The sequence below is a fragment of the Nuphar pumila genome, chromosome 17 (assembly GCF_984573655.1).
Source record: "Nuphar pumila chromosome 17, dmNupPumi1.hap1.1, whole genome shotgun sequence".
NCBI lineage: Eukaryota > Viridiplantae > Streptophyta > Magnoliopsida > Nymphaeales > Nymphaeaceae > Nuphar > Nuphar pumila.
This window is the reverse complement of record NC_143265.1, coordinates 83,342,903-83,360,628: the sequence shown is the minus strand read 5'-3', so window position 1 is coordinate 83,360,628 and position 17,726 is coordinate 83,342,903. Positions and strand designations below refer to the sequence as shown.

General features: G+C 41.7%; 1 protein-coding gene and 1 long non-coding RNA gene across 2 annotated transcripts; both read right to left on the bottom strand.

Annotated features, from left to right (window-relative positions):
* Positions 1-10,283: 10,283 nt before the first annotated feature.
* On the bottom strand, positions 10,284-11,198 carry LOC149812547 (uncharacterized). Its single transcript, XR_016428601.1, has 2 exons — positions 10,884-11,198; positions 10,284-10,654 (listed from the first exon to the last, which is right to left on the bottom strand). It is a non-coding gene; the product is annotated as an uncharacterized LOC149812547 (long non-coding RNA).
* Positions 11,199-12,117: 919 nt separating this feature from the next.
* LOC149812546 (putative GTP diphosphokinase RSH2, chloroplastic) lies at positions 12,118-17,113 on the bottom strand. Its single transcript, XM_089993756.1, has 6 exons — positions 15,794-17,113; positions 15,405-15,590; positions 13,347-13,807; positions 13,112-13,270; positions 12,684-13,032; positions 12,118-12,596 (listed from the first exon to the last, which is right to left on the bottom strand). Exons 1-6 carry the CDS (start codon positions 16,580-16,582, stop codon positions 12,315-12,317), a joined length of 2,226 nt encoding a protein of 741 aa, XP_089849882.1. The 5' UTR covers positions 16,583-17,113; the 3' UTR covers positions 12,118-12,314.
* Positions 17,114-17,726: the final 613 nt, after the last annotated feature.

The window sequence follows — 17,726 nt, the reverse complement described above, 5'->3', positions numbered from 1 at the left end:
AACTTGCGGTCTCCATCCAAAAAGTATTTTTCTTTCACTCATTCAGCGCAAAAGAAGGGAGCGTTTGCAAAGCCTGTGAACCACTTTCTTACCTGAGAAAGTGGACCATTTTCATTTAGATGAGAAAGTCTGTTAGACTTTTACAAACGTGTGATTCATTTTTCTGAAAGCAAAATGACTAAAAAAAAAAAAAAGATGAGTTTCACAGTGAGAAAACATAGCTGTGAAAGCTGGCTCCGCTCTTGGTCCCAAGGAAGCAAATCTCAACCTCAGGGGTTCCCGTAACGAGGGATGCGTGGAAAATAGTGATGGTTTTCCAATCGGTAAAGGTCAGGCACAGTTCAGAGGAGACGTATGGCAATGAGTTTACTGCCAGTTGACCAACAGGCTCAGAGTATATGACAATAAATAGCAGCAGTGAGACTTAGATAGTATGCTGTAAAAAATGCCTCAGCTGACACCAAAAAATAATCAGCATTTGAGGGCAAGTCCTTCCATGATTCCCTATGGTTTAGAGGAGTGTCATCGTGTTAAACACTCGTGAAATAGTACAACGAAACTATTGAACCTTAATGGGATGATTAAAGCTGTGTACAATCTGTAGTTTCTCCCAAGAAAAGGCAACCCAACACATTGTTGAAGAAATCACGACCTTTGACAGGCTTCCCACTGCCAACAACCGCTTCAGTGTCATACTTGCATGCTCTATTACAGTCTGGGCAGTAGGTAACCTGCGCAAAGAAAAAGTGCAAAACGGGCAAAGGTTCAAGAGAAATTCCAGAGTAACAGAACTCCAGAAAACAAGAACTGAAAGCCACCAGATATGCAGTTAGATCATGCCACGTCCTTGCAATCTATTAAATGACAATGTACACCACTGATCTGAAAAAGTCTTTAAAATTTTGAATATTTCAAAACAAACCAAACAAAAAGAATAAACGACTAAACAGGAAGAATAGTTTAAAATTTGTTTGAAAACAACCATGTGGAGAAATAGGCACAAGGGAAGAGAACCAACTCTGTTACTACAATAGGATGCTTTCAATTGAGTCAAGAGTGAACAAACTCGTAACACTTGTTAGCGATAGGGTTTCCCAAGAGGCACAAAGGAGAAAAAACTTGGTAAATTCATTCATTAAGAAAGAACGAGAGACACTTCTTTTTTTTAAAGGGTCGACTCTCACGATGTTACAAGTAAAACGAGAAAAACTAAAATAGAACTAAACTACCCCTAACAATAAGCTAATGTATAAATCAATGTTTAAGAAAAAGGAGGTAACACAAGCCTTGTAATACACATATTTTACATAAGTCTCATCCCTCCCCTTCAAACTTGAAACTATGTAAAAGGATCATTCTGAATTTGGAAAGGAAAGAGTTGAAATGTGAAGGAGCCACTCTTCTAATTCTTTGAGCTCACATGTTCCAAAGCAATAATTCTATCTTCATCAGCATTCCCTGTATAATGACATTCTATTTTCAATGTGCTTGGTTTGCTCATGAAATTTCAGATTTGCAATATGAATAGTGCTCATATTGTCTTTATTCTGGAGATTCTCAACTCATTCAATAACCATTGTATCTCAATAATCACAGCAGTGACGAGCCATAGCTCTGTATTCTGCATCTGTTGTGAATAAAACAACTCTATGTTGTTTCTTGCTTTTTCATAAAATAAAAAAGCTTGCAAGAAAAATACAAAATCCAATAGTGGAGAGCCAATCTCGAGTAAAACATCTAAAATTAGCATCACAAAAGGCTTTTAATACTTCGTTCGATGATAATGAGAAGAACATACATAGTGCATAGTGTCTTATATATATGATGATCTTGAGTATAACGTAACTAAATCTTGTCACATGACCTAATGACTCAAGCATGTTTGAACAACCTTTATGATAAAGTCGTCCACTAGAAGACATTACATATGTAGAGGATTCCATAATCATCATATTTTATTAAATCTATATTGCTTGTTTAAGATGCAGAACAGTGGCAATAAAATCATAGTTCATCCTGGAGGTTGCTTAACTCTTCTACTCCATACCCACTTGTATAGTCAAAAGATATCTGCTAGCCAGATTGCATAAGCACCATGATCTATTGTTTCCTTGCGACTTACAATGTACAGTTGCGCTTAGAGTCTGTTTTGCTTTTGTTGAGTCTGATGTAACCTGCCCGGTTTAGGTGAATCAATACCCCGAAGGGGCAGCCCGTATACTTGAACTGTAATAGCCTGCGGGCAAAATTGTGAATGAAGTAAATGCGTTGAGCTTTCTTTTGTTCACCCTCGTTGTGATTGCTTCTTGTGATTGCAATTTCTCTCCCTCAATTCTCTCTTGCTCTCTTGCACTCTGATTACAAGCTTCCGCGATCCGCAAGTGAGCTGACAAGTAGGCTTGCGGCGGTGAGGAGGGACCGTTGCGCCGTGCTGGCCCATTGAAGAAAATAGGCCAGTGACAAGTGGTATCAGAGTCCGTTCTCGTGTCGGAGTCAGTGTCGACAGACACGCCGACAGGCTGCGATTTATGAGCAAGACATCGTGGCGCCATATCAAAACTTGCGCAACACCAAAGGCAAGGCAGTTGCCGAAGCTGAGGTGATGGGTTCACCTCAGGGCCAAGAAGAGTTGGCTGCAACTGTTAACAAGCTGGTGGAAGAAGTGACTTCGCATGAGGAAACGATTTCACGCGCATGTGAATCATTCAATGGACTGAATGATGTGGTGGCGAGCCTGCAAGAGCAGGGGAGTTTTAGTTAAAGAACCGTACGTTGCAGCGGACGGTGACTCTAAATGGCAAAAATGGTAAAAGGCCATCAAGGATTGATGTGCCAAGACCCATAAAATTCAATGGTTCTCGTGACAGCAAGGTTATTGAGAACTTCTTGTTCCAAGTAGAAGACTACTTGGATATCCAGAATGTGACCCTTGAAGATCTGATGATTAAGGCTGCAGCGGCCTTACTTGATGGAGATGCTATCGCTTGGTGGAGGCAGAAGCGCAATGACATGGAGAGGGGTCAATGTGTGATAGACACCTTTGATGACTTCAAAATGGAGTTGCACAACTACTTCATGCCAAGAAATGCGCAGAGACAGGTATACCGGATGGTTCATGAGCTCAAACACTCTGGTTCGTTGCAAGACTATGTCAGAATATTCCAGAAGCTTATGCTGGAGATACCTAACATGCTAGAAAACGACATGCTCAACTGGTTCATTGTGGGACTTCAGCCATGGGAACAGTCTGAAGTGAAAATGAGCAACCCCTGTATTTTGGAAGATGCATATGTGGCGGTCGAGCGCTTAGCTGACACTCAGCGTAAGCCTTTCACCCCATCAACCAAAGTTGAGAAGAAGCCTTACCACGGAGGCAAGAAGGATGAGCAACGCAATGATAAAGGTGAGGCGTTGACATGCCATCAATCCGAAAAGAAACAAAACTTCATAAAGCATAACAACAACAACAAGAATGTGGTTGTGACATGCTAGTTCTATGGTGATAGACATATCACCAGGCAATGCCCAAAGCACCTTGTAAAGGACGACGGGCAAACCAATGCTGCACAGGAAGAATGCAGTGATACTGAATGCAGTGACACTGAAGGGATGCAACCAAGGATGGGGGTCATGCGATCGATTAACGTAGCTAGAAGTTGCGCAACTAAGAACATGCAGGTCAGTAAGGAACTTATGTACTTGGAAGTCATTATGAATGAAAAGTCTACTTCAACAATGATAGACTCCGGGGCCACACACAACTTTGTCTCGCGGGAAGAGGCAGAACTGTTGGGCTTGAAGCATGGGCCAAAGCAGAGGACCATCAAGACGGTAAACTCTGAGGCCAAGCTCATCCTTGGCGAAGCAAGAGATATGGCTATTCAAGTGGGGAGTTGGGTCGGCAAAGCCAACTTCTCTGTGGTGCCCCTGGATGATTTCAAGGTGATTTTGGGTATGGAGTTTCTGCGAAGCCAAAATGTTATGATGTTGCCAAAGTTTAACACGTTGACGATCATGGGGTCAGACCTGTCCTACACTGTCCAGTGCCTTACACAGAAAGACAAGTCTTCGGTGTTATCAACAATGCAGCTGAAGAAGGGTGTCAAACATAGGGAACAAACATTCTTAGTTGCAGTGCACGTAAAAGAAGGGAATGTAGAAGCAGCAGTGCCGCCGACCCTTAAAAGAGCCCTCAGAGGTCCCTCAAAAGTCCCCTAAAGGCTCCTCCAAAGAGCCCTTAAGAAATACCAGTAGCTTTTATAAGTCTGCTAATTCAAGTGAAGCAATGAAGATCAAGGGACTAGTCACAAGCAACAAGCAATTTATAAAATTCACATAAAATAAGTGTGATAAAACTTTCTTTTAAACTCTCAAACTTCCAAACAATGCAAATACATGAGTTACTTTGCATAAAAAATTTGTGAAATTTCTTTTAAACTCGAACCTCCAAACCTCAAAAATATTTGAGTTATCGTGCATAAAGAATTTACTAAATTCACATAAAATATGTACAAATGAACTTTATTTTAAACTTGAACCTCCACACATTGCAAATACCTGACTTTGCATAATTTGCGAGGTTTGAAAGTTTGAGTTTAAAACAAATTTTGTAGCTTTTTTATTATTTGGGATAGTTGCATGTTTTGTTCATCAACATCATTCACTGCTTGGGACAATTTGATGTTCAGCAACACACTAACCTCGATAGATTGTTTTATATCCCTTCTAACTGCTTCTTGTTAAACTATGTGAACCACTAAGTAAACATCGCTACTAAATAACATCTCTTCTACATCATCATTATCCAAAACATCTAGCCGACCTGGTTTATTACCTATAGACAACGAATATGTATACTCAAGGCTTATTAACTTTTTATTTTGTCCTATTTTTTGAGACAACCAAGCTAGTAATTCATTAAAGCTAATATTTTTGGAGACCACTAAAGATCTCCAACTATGATCATCAGCGACACGGTAGTGCACTTTAACATATATTGAAGTCATCTTAACTACCTACACCAACCATATGAAATATACAACATTTATTGAAAATATAATACATACAACAACCACTCTGCAAAACCCACTACCCACATTAACACTTTGTGTACAATCAACCCAAGCCCCATTACACATACACAGAAAAATAAAAAATCACATAATAAGGGACAAACATCTTCAAAGAAGTAAAAATATTAATTTTTTATACGATAAATCATCTTCAAAATGAACACAGATTATCAAAACAAACATATTATATTCTTTTAAAAAAAAAGCCTTAAACTATAAGTTTGGAGAAGATTTTGGGATCCATAGGTTGGGGACTACAAAGAACTCACATTTCAATCTAACAAGAGAAGTCAATGGGAAAAATGCTGCAACCTCGTTGGAATCATCAGAAAAGTTGTCATAGATAAGAAAAACTCAAAAATCATGTGGAGGGGATTTTAGGGACTATAGGTGGGGAACCACAAAAAAATCCCTTCAATCCAATAATTTGTGCCACGTCCTCTAACATGATGGTCATCTCCATATTTTCAAATTGAAAGGTGTTGGTTTTTAAATATCAAAACTTGACCATAACCTCTAAGAGGGGGTGACTGATATTTCATAGTGAGATCTCGAAGAAACTTCAAAAATGCATACCATCAAACATTTCCTTCATGTCCTTCGGGAGAGCTTGGAACCACTACCGTGCTTGGAACCATTGTTGTGCTTGAAACCAATAGAAGTGGTGCATGCAACTATCATCGGCTTGTGGCTCCTATCCATGAGTATCATACCTTTTTTTCCTCTTTGAGAAAATCCTTAGAGCATGCACTTTCTTCTTGGCATCTACCCCTTGTTGCGATGTCTCCAGCTCTTGCTGAGCTACCTTCTCCCCTTGTTGAGAATCGTCCTCTCATTACACAACAACCTCCAACTCTGCCTGAGAAGCATCCGACCATTATGAAACTCAGTCCTCCTCTTGATGAGGTTCATCCTCTACTCTTCTATCATCTATATTCGCAACAAGGGGAGGAGGCAACTCATGTACATCTCTAACAACCTCTAAGTGAGCGTATGGCTCAAACAAATGTTGAAAACACTAACATGATCACGATGTGATCACACCATGTGATCATATCATGATCCTTCCAGGTCTTGATAAGGACTCTACCCACAGTAACCGAACATAGACTATTTGGTCCCACATATGTTTCCAACTACCACTAGATGCTACCTATCAGTCAATTATCCTCACCTTTATTCACAGTGTAACCCCACCGAGTTTGTTATCATCTGTTCACTTGATCCCTAGCACCACACAACATTATCCTTCTCAATGTTAATGTTGTTATTGTCTATTGCATCTTATATATATCTTTGATGTAACTGGTGAAGATTGATGACAAAAATAATATAATAGTGCACACTTCCTCACGTGGATGTAGGCTTAACGCCGAACCACGTTAACTCCGATCCTCACTTCTCCTTCTCTCCAATTTCTTTTTATTTTGTCATGGTATCAAAGCGGGCTCGAACGAACAGGTAACCACCACTGCACGCATTTCTATCACTAGTCGATGGCAGGAGAGGACAAGTTGAGTTGCATCAGTTCTTTAGCGATCATCGCGTCGAAGATGGTAGTGTAAGAGCAAAACCTAACGCTCAAGATCACCACCGTGCCATTGAATGGATCAAACTATCTGACATGGTTGAAGGTTGCCACTCTCTTTCTCAGCGAGATGTCCAAACTGAGCTTCGTCAATGGTAAGATTGTGCCTCTGAAACCTGAGGATCCAGTCTATGATGTGTGGGAGTCAAGGAATCACCTCGTCATGTCCTGGTTGTTGAACTCCATAGACCCCAATATAGTCAAGGAATTTCTATTTCTCGAAACCGCCAAAGACATATGGGACTCCCTGAGAGACATTTACGATGAGCAAAACAACCTCGCCAGAGCTTACCAACTCTAGCAGAATATCGCTCACCTGAGCAAAAGTGATAAGCCATTCCACTCATACCTTAGCTCCCTGCGTACCATGTGGGATGAAATGAATCTATATCGCCCAATCACTAACGATATAGTCATCATCAAGAAGTGCATCAAGGAAGATAAGGTATTCAAGACCCTTGCTAGCCTCGAACAAGACCACAACACCATAAGGAGTTAGATCCTCATGTCTAGGGAATTGCCTCGCTTTAAGTAATTTGTTACATCATCCAGCATGAGGATACATGCCATAAAGTCATGAGATTCGAATCCAAGCCCCACGTCGAAACTCATGAGAAAGCTGATTTTTCAAGCAGCTCTAGGGAGAGCTTGGCTAAACCCCCACCCGAACATGGAGGGAATGAATACCCATGGGGCCGAGTGAGGCCTCGCTGCAGTCACTGCAAAAAACTTGGTCACATAAAAGATACATATTGGGATCTTCATGGACACCCTAAGCAACAAAAACCACACACCAATAGCAAGGGCTCAAAAGCAGGAACCACCATGGATGACCTCGCACAACTCCTACAATAAATCAATAAATTCAACCTAGCAGGAATACTCGAAGATCAATAAAAGAAAGCTATAGGTAACATGTTCGTGCTTAGCTCCAAACTTATCAATCCCAGGTGGGTCATCGACAGTGGCACCACTAACTACATGACAGGCAAGGTTAATCTGTTGACAAACCTCCGATCAGCCAACAAAGACCCCGTTAGCATCGCTAATGGATCTCAGATCCCCATCCAGAACATTGGTGATATCTCTTTCCTTAACGGCTCAGGCCCCTCATAAGCCCTATATATTCCCTCTTTGCCTTCTAGCCTCATGTTTGTTAGCAAGATAACTGAAAGTCATAACTGTGTTGCAATTTTTTCCTCTAAGCATGTACTTTTTCAGGACCTGAACATAAGGAAGGTGATTGGTAGAGGACACACAGTAAATGGGCCTACCTTCTTGATGCAGAAAGCTAGGCCCACATTGCTCGCAAGACAATTAACACAAACAGAAAGTGGCACTCCAGACTCAGACACCCCTCTCATCAATTTTTAAAAGGATATTTTCTAATATCCCACTATCTCAAATGTCGTGTGATGCATGCCAATATTCCAAACAAACCAGAATTCTTTTTCCTTTGTCTGAAACAAAAAGCGATGAGAAATCTTCACTTATTCACTTCGATGTATGGGGGGCGGCCCCTATTGAATTGTACTTTGGTTTTAGATACTTTGTAACCTTTACTGATGATTGCTCACATACAACGTGGGTATATTTGCTCAAACACAAGGACGAAGTCTTCAATACTTATAGGAAATTTGAGAACATGGTTGAAACTCAGTTCAATGCTAAAATCAAAACCTTTTATTTGGACAATGGGATAAATTATGTCAACACCAAGTTCACTAAACACCTCACCAACCGTGTCATTACCCACCAAACCAGTTGTGTCGGCACACTCCAACAAAATGGTGTTGCCGAGTGCAAAAATAGAACTCGCTTGAACATAGTGAGAGCCTTTATGTTTCACATGAACGTCCCCAAGGGCTTATCGGCAGACACCATATCCACCGCCTGCTATGTGTCAAACCGTCTACCCAACCAAGCCATCAACTACATGACCCCCATGGAAATGATTAGGGGGAAAAGTCTATCCTTGTCACATCTATGGGTGTTCGAGTGTAAGTGTTTTGTCCACCTACAAGAGCGACATAGAGACAAACTTGAAAGAAGGGTGACTAAATGCATATTTCTGGGATACTCTCTTGTAAAAAAGGGATACAAGTTCTATGACCCCTTGAGCAAGAAACTTTTTTTCTCCCAAGATATTAAGTTTTTCGAGGAAGAGCTCCACTACCAAGATAATGAGTCATCCTTTTTCGATAATGAACTTCAGAAAGAGCGCACATCGTAGGATACGGTCCCAGTCCTACCCACCATAGATGTCAGAGATATATCTCTTACCAAGATTGTCGATAATACCTCGTCTGTGTGTCCCAACATCGATGTCATTGAAGCCTCCACTAGTCTGAGTGCACAAATGCTTGCCGAGAGTCCTGTTGAGCAAGCCATCATACCATAAAAATCTGGCATAACTACCAAATGTCCCAACAAACTGAGAGACTTCTACACCTAATTTGCTAGATCTATCGATCACCCAATCGAGAGGCACATATTGTTCGATAGCTTCTCAAACGCATACCTCTCATACCTATGAAACGTGTACTCTAACACGAAGCCATCAATGTTCAGAGAATACAATGCCCAATAAGTCTGGAGAGATGAAGAACTTGTAGCTCTAAAAAAGAATGAGACATGGGAAGTTGCCCCCCTCCCTCCAGTCAAAAGACTGGTAGGTTGTCGATGGACATACAAAATCAAGTATCGTAGTGACGAAACTATTGAATGGTATAAGGCGAGACTAGTCGCAAAAGGGTACACCCAGGTGGAAGGGACTGGCTATCACGAGACTTTTACTCCAATTGTCAAAATGAATTCCTTCAGGATTCTCTTATCTGTTGCCGCTAATCAAAGATGACCCCATATCAACTTGATGTCAAGAATGCTTTCTTACATGGAGAACTTGAAGAAGATGTATACATGGAGCTACCACCAGGACACCCCAATACAAGCAATAAGAACCTCGCCTGCCAACTAAGGAAAGCTTTGTATGGTCTCAAACAATCATCCCGCGCATGGTTCGCTAAACTCAGCGATACCCTCACACAATTTGGTTTTCAAAGAAGCCCATCTGAGTACTCTATGTTCAGCAAAAAAGAGCACCACAAGCACCATCATTATTCTCGTCTACGTAGATGATATCTTCATAACAGGGGACGATCCCAGGTTAATTAATGAAGTAAAGGACCATCTCCATCAAAAATTTAAAATCAAAGACTTTGAAAAACTCCCCTACTTTCTTGGTATAGAAGTCGCCCAGTCAGATAAAAGAATATTCTTGTGTCAAAGGAAATATACAATGAACTTACTCAAAGAAGCTCGCATGCTCGAAGCCAAGCCCATCAATACGTCGATCAACCAAAACCACAAAGTCAATAAGGATGAGGAAGAACCCGTACGTGACATCAGTACCTTTCAAAGACTCATGGGATGCCTAATCTACCTCACCATTACTAGACCTGACATCATATATGCGGTCAATCTCATTAGCCAATTCATGCTATGACCCAAGGATCTCTCACCTAGCCATTGCTCACAGGATTCTGAGATACGTATATGAAAAAAATTCTCACCGAAAACTATGGGTGCTAGGGCTAAAAAGATCATAAAAATAAAATAAAAAATTTATTTAACAATTTTGAAGGCATTTCAAGAAGAGCATCATTTTTGCAATACAGTACCGTCATTTGTAGTAAATTTTAAGTAAAGTTCACGTATAGAGGACATGCAACGAACAGGAAATTTCCTAGGTATATCAAGCGAAAGCAACGTAGCATCGTCTATATCAAGCTCCTCAAGCCCCAGTCATTGAGCTTCATTCCCTTCCTCCATGGACGTGCAATTTTCTCTTTACAATATCCACAGGATCATCCTTGGAAATGCTTTCCTCTAGTTCTTTCCCTTCAAAGCTCATAGCTTCAGAAGTTGAGTTCAAATCATCAGATACACACATCAATGCAGCCATCCTGTCAGCTAACCCCTGAATGTCTTGCAACTGCAAATAATCGATCATTAAGTTTGCAATAGGTTGAAGATGGGTAGACATCGCAAGGAACAGTTCATATCTCAACAAGCTCATATCCATAAGGCGGAGTTAAGCCCTAAATCTCAAACATTAAGAGAGATCGCTCATTGACAGAAATAAAGGAAGCAAATTAAGGGGAGAACTTTTCAAAAGGGAGAATACGCCCTAAACAGACGCCTTCCCCTTTTCAGGTTCTGACCTGTTTCTGGGCATCTGGAAGACGGAAGCTCCAGGCGTGAGTGATCGACTAGATATAGACGTGGGACTCCGCGGAGAGGACAAGGCGCCTCTGCCGCCCGTTTTCGCATGCCTCGATCCTGAAGAAATCCCCACCGTCAAAACGTTTCGGAAGAGAGATTGAGAAAGAGGCACGAAGGGACGCCCGAGGATGCCTAAACGAAACCGTGAACTCATCGAGCGCCGCCTCTGCGCAGCTCTATTCTGTCTGAGCTCGTTTGGAAGTCTGGCAGCTCCAAAGTTAATGATTGATGAGCTAAAAGCTTAAGCCTTTAGAATAATATTGAGTGCCTTATTGTGCATGATAAAACGGAAACAAAGAAGAGGATGATGGATGATCTAGATCTGAGGTTTTAAAAAGTGAGAAGCACTTGCTTCTATCCAAAACCTATTTAAAAATGAATTGCACGTGTGTGCTTCCATCAGAAACAATGTTATTTGAGAGGTCAAAAAGTGAAGCAATCTAATAAACATGATTTACAATGTTTTCTCTTATGTGACGCTCTCATCTTTTTTGGTAAAGAGAGGCCATCATCTGTATCATCAGAGCAAAAAAAAAAAAATATTAAACGTAAGTGCTCATGGTATGCTAAACTTTGTGTTATGAAAGTTGTTGGACTTGAAATCTTTTAAATAAACTAGTTTTTGGGATTCCTTTTCGTCAACTTGTGCTTTAAATGTTGATTAGTTTTGCAGACATTCCTCCTAGTGCTTTGAATGAAGCAGTAACTGCTAATATTTGATGGTTGTCGAGAATTGACAATCTTTCATCAATACATCAAGCCGACGAGATGACAAAAACACTACGACGTACTACTCTCATGATGTTCATAATTCTGTCTTACTCATCAGAAATCTGTGATTTTTGTTTTTAATATATTCAGATGATGCACAAAAAATCCGAATATCCCACAAGACCAAAGGATGGAACAACAACAATCCCATCAAAAGAGTCTCATTTCCTCTTTTTTGCCGGGAAACGCTTTAAATGGACCTCATCTCTTGTGGTTGTAGTTTTTTTTTCCTTTTAAATAGATTTGTAATGGACAAGAGGGGACAGAAAAGCTCTGGAGACGTGCTTTAAATGGCACCATCCACTAAATTCAGTGTACAATCTTCGTCTTGATATCTTATGCAACTAAGGGAAATATGGTGGTTTTATGAAGTAATACCAATTCTCTGTATGCGGAGGACAAGAAAAAAGCAAACATGCATTTTTTGAGGAATGAATTGCTGATACATTTTGGAGTCACAAATGGAGACCCAAGTTACACAAGAGATCAATTAGCACACACCTAGCCCGTACAGTTCCCATACACCCCCACCTGTACACTTATAGGGAGAGGTGTCTATGCTTGAGAAAATATATACAAAAGAAAAGTAACAAGGGTGGTCATATACTTCCCGCCATTCCCGTCCTGCTAAAAGTTAGATCCCTATCAAACATGCGACGTATTTCTTCTCTACATTCTGTCAAAGATTTATCCGGTATCGATGGAGTCAGCTCCACCACATCCCCCATCTTCAACTTGCGATGAGGATCACCCACCGGCAGTCCGTTCAGCCTTGGCCGCAGCTCCTCCTTAACAGGGACCCCGTAAGCTGAGCCCTCCTGCCCGACTCTTTCCAGTAAATCCATCACCATAGAGTTGGCTGCAAACTCCTGCACAGACATCTGAAGCACGCACCGAGTTAATCATTTAGTTTGCAAAGGACCAAACAGAGAGTATCTTATGTAGACAAAAGTGGAAAGGCACCGGACCTTGTCGTTTTCCAGCACAATCACAAAAAAGGGCCCGTCTTGTTGACTACGAGGGACGTATGAGTATGGACAGTCATCGGAATGAGAAGGGAAGGGGCAAGATGGCCTGATGGAATCCCCATCCAGCAAAGCAGGGCCTCGGCTCGCTGCCTCGCATTGCCAGGTTACAACCCATCTTGCCCATTCCACCATCTGAAGCACAAAGGAGGGATGCTTGCAGTCTCCTTCCTTGTACCTCCAGTGAGCTGCAAAGCCAAACTCTGCTTGCAGATGCATCTCCCTGGTCCGAATCTGAACTTCCAATGGCACCATGTCTTCCCCCATTACGACCGTGTGCAGAGACCGGTACCTGTCAAAGAAAAGCATGCTCAGAAGAGGCTACCTGAATCGCGGGGTCAGCAAAAGTTTGTCCCATTCTAACAGCGTACCCGTTAAATTTCGGATGGGAAATGTAGTCCTTGAGCTTCCCAGGTACTTGGGGCCACAATTGATGAACAATGCGGAGGGCAGTAAAGCAGTCGCTCTCGTTTTCCACTATCAATCGCAGCCCTTGAATATCATGAATTTCATCCATCCTAAGCTTCTTCCTGCAGGCACAAGCAACCATCATCAGGAGAGAGAGAGAGAGAGAGAGAGAGAGAGAGAGAGAGAGAGAGAGCATACTTCAACATCTTCGAGTGGATGCTGTATAAGCTTTTATGCCGTCCCGATAGTACATGATAAGAAACGGCCTCCTTTTTCAACGCTGAGCCAAGTTTCTCGATGGCAGAAGCAATTGTCACTTCTCTAAATGGCTTGACAAGTTTGGAAGAAAGCTCCTCGTGTTTTACTGGGTTAAGATGTTTGAAGCACAGATTCTCCATCTGCTCCTTCCATGTGGAGATCCCCAGTCGGCTGGCTAATGGAGAGAAGATCTGCAAAGTTTCCTTAGCAAACCTTTGTTGCTTGGAGAAGGTAAGAGCATCCAATGTCATCATGTTATGCAGTCTGTCAGCCAGTTTTACTAGAACAGCCCTTGCGTCCACCATGGCAAGGAACATTGTGTGCAGCCGATCTGCCTCCACGGTCCTGCTAGCAGTATTACTTTCACGAGCAAGCTTGCTCAAGTGGCTTAGCCTCGACACCTGAACATACAACATAGCAAATAAACTGAATCTCCTGTTTAATATCCTACAGCAATAAAACTTGAATTCCAACTATCTAGTTTATATGGAAGCTGAAATTGTGTTATTATGTGTTTACAGTCCAAAGATTAGAGACAATGACTACCACTCCAGGTTCCTTGAAGACCAAACAGCTCTAGCATACTTTTTATGAAATTAGGAACAAAACTTAATTATCCACTTTCTCATACAATCATGCGTTTAAGACTCAAAAATAGTTTGTATGTGTGTGTGTGTGTGTGTGTGCTTGTGTTGGAGACCTAATCTGACTCGGATGCATGTGGACAGCTTGCCCAATTCAATGAATTGGAACACATTAGAAAGCTACATACGAGGACAAGTAGACAAGTGGAATGGCAAGCCAAAAGAGGCTAAGAACGGTCCAACCAATCCATGGGGGCCACCTTGACCAAGCCATTGAATCAAACCAAATAAAAGGCATTTCAGGAAGCGACGCAACTAAGAAAGTGCATCGGACGCCAAAAGGTACCTTCCTATCTAAACAGCTACGCAACAAAAAGGAAAATAGTTTTGAAAATTTGTTTTTATAATTTAAAATTTGAAAAATAATAAAAAAAAAGTCAAACTTAAGAAAGGAAAAGATGGTCAAGCAAAACATCTCAATGAAACAAAAAAAATACAGCCAAAACGAAACTCCCCATGAATTGTGAAAAGAAAAAAACAGAAAATCGTACATAAAAAAAACAAACAAAAGAAATTAATTGTTTTACGACGAATCCAAAAATTTCAATCTATCCCGACATATCGAGCCCTCACAATCTGTCAGACCTGTGATCATCGGTAAGATCAATTTTATTTGCACTTTTGCAAGCACTGACGGGTTACTCTGATGCGATCGACCGCATCCCAAAACACCATGGATGGATGCTACGGCTTTTAGATGGGTCCCACATTTGTTTTTCCAGAGCCGTTGATGCCCTGTATGAACGACATCTAAGGTTTTCAAAACGAACGCCCGAAAAAATAGTACGTCCATGGTATTTGGAATGCCATTAACGGCATCAGGGATTGTTCTGACCTGATACGCACTTTTTTGTTTATGCCGCAGAGCCATTTGTATAAGAAATGCAAAGGCCGAAGTATTTCAAAACATATATTGCATGAACAACAAGAGAACATTAGCATATAACCGTGTGCTGAAGTCTAAACAGAAATTCTATTAATTGAACCTTAAGGCTTGTGTGCCTAGAAAAAAAAAAACATGCTTTCATTAGATAAGAATATATTCGACAGTTTTCATTCGCTTTTCCCAGTTCTTATAACTGAAGTCAAATGCGCTTGTTCAGCTTCATTTGAACTTCAGTGACAACAGTTCCTTAACACACATCATTCCTAGTGAATGGATCAACGTCACCCTGTACCAGGGGATCAACATTAAAAAATAACCACTTAAGAAGAGAAAATGAAGGCAACAAAACAATCTTGTTCTAATAAGAAGGAAAACTGAGAGAGAAACAGTTCGAAGTGGGAAGCATACTGAAGAGTATTAGAATTATAGAAATGCAAATAAAAGCACTCCGTTGTTAGTTGAACTCACCCCTCGGACTAAATCAGCTACACCAGCACCAAATATGCGGTATAAATATTCATAATCCACAAAGGAGTCATCCAACGTATCATGAAGCAGCCCTGCTGCCACAACCGTCGAGTTAGCTCCAATCTCCGCAAGCAACAGAGCTGTTTCTACACAATGCTGCAGATAGGGATCACCATTTGCCCGCATCTGAACAAACATGGGAACCAACGGGAAAACCCATCATCAGAAACTTTCAATACTCATAATTTGTTTGTTTGAGAAACCCATCATCAGAAACTTTCGAATTTCAACATTCATAATTTGTTTGCTCGAGAACAAAGAAGCAAATTGGATAGAGATCAAACAGCAATGTAGAACACAACTCTTCAAATGGAAAACTAAGAACAAACCTGCCCCCTGTGAGCTCTCTCTGCTTCACAGAATGCCTTCAATACAAACTCCTGGTAGAAAATCTTATGCCTCTTCTGAGCACCCGATAAGATCTTTCGAGCATACGGTTCGAGGCGACGATTGCCATAATAGCCAAGATGGGGATTTTCCCGGTAATCAATCACCGAAGCATCCCCAACGAAATTGTCTTCCATATTGAAAGTTAGCTCTTCACCGATCGAAGCGGGTGGGGATGGGGAGGCGAGTGGCGATTTTTCATCTGTTACGCTATCAACAGGCATCGGAAAGCTCGGTGAATCGTAATCCACGCAAAACCCCAATGCATTACGAACGAAGCTGTTGAATAGCCCGTCTCTCTGTGGATGTGTATCCCCGCTCCTATCCCTCGAAATCCGCACGGAAGGGCTCCTCGATCCCGCGCTGCTGCATGAAACCGGGCCATGGAAGATAGAGATGGGGCTTTGATCCCTGCCCTTGAACGAAGAACCCAGCGACGAGTAGCATAAGGAGCTGCTTAATTCCTCGCCTCTCTCCGCCATGACGCGTCCGTGCCACATCGAGCCAAGCTCCTCGTTCACAAAGCTCGACCCGTGCTTCCCCGTCGGAGAGGAGAATAGGCAAGAGAGGCCCCCAGCCATAGACTTGTGAGAAATGGCGGAAGTCGACGAAGAAGTCGACCTAACGTTCAGATCGTAGTCCATGGAAGGGTGGGAACTGATGTGGCAAGGATGGGGTGTGGAACAGACGCTGCTGGGCGGGCTAGAGTAAAGAGCAACAGGAACCCCCATGATCGACCACAACGCCCAAATCTCCCCACGAAACCCTAAATTCCCAAATCCCACCCCTCCCAAAATCCCCTCTTCCGGATATCACAAATACCCCAAATCCCCTCTAGAACAACGCCTTCTCCCCCCGCCCCCCCCCCCCCCCCCCTAAAAAAATCACACCGTTCTTGAAGAAACCCTAATCAGCAAGACAAAGACTCCGATTACAAACACTAGAACGAAGACTAAAAAAATCCAAAGTCTTTACACAGTATCAGAAATTCTTCAGAATCCAGAAGAAGTGAAATCGAGATATACAAGTTCGAGATTGGGATAAAATCAAACTCAAGAAGAGAGAATGCCCAGCTCTAAAAGAAGAAGATCGCGTGAATCAATAAAAATAGATCTGAAGACGCTTCGGTTTTATGTACAAAATTCACAGAAAGGACAGGGGAGAATACGAACAAGGTTAAAACTTGGAGCCCGAAGAAATCGGAAGCGTTATAAGTTTTCTCTGTCGCAGACACAGAGAGAGGGGAGAATAAAAGGAACACGAAAAAGGAAAGGAAGGAGGATATCGGCGTTGGTTAACCGAGACAATGTGGGGGAAAAAAAAGTTATGATACCTGAAGGGCAATCCTGTAATAAACAGTAAGATCGAGGGGCATAAATAAGGGAAAAAACTATTCTCCAGAAGCCCATCCTACTCAAGGTATTGCTTTGCCAACACACAAACTGGAGGGCATAATTACTCAAGTGCCCGTAGTGTTTTCTAGAAATGGCGTCGACACGCGTCTTCGTTATTGGCACTTTACAAAGACGCCCCTCTTTTGCAGGGAATTACGGTAGCTGCCAAGTTTTGGTGGGGGAAATGTTAAAATCAAAATCCAATAGATCTGGGACCGAGCAAGGCACGTGAATTTCTAAAATTGATAAAATTTACATTTTTTTAATCAATGAACCGTTGAATTACGCCCAACCAAACCAAACCGAGCTTGTGAATTTAGGCTCGATCATATCAGTGTTGTAAATAGATCCTATTTCGAACAGGTCAAGTTCGGCTCATGTGCGGTGGGCCTAGTTCTAAGAGAGTTATTCATTCGTTTACATGGCTATGGCATTTTGCTTGGAGCCTTTGGCTTTAAGAAAGTAAAAAGTCCAATGCTTT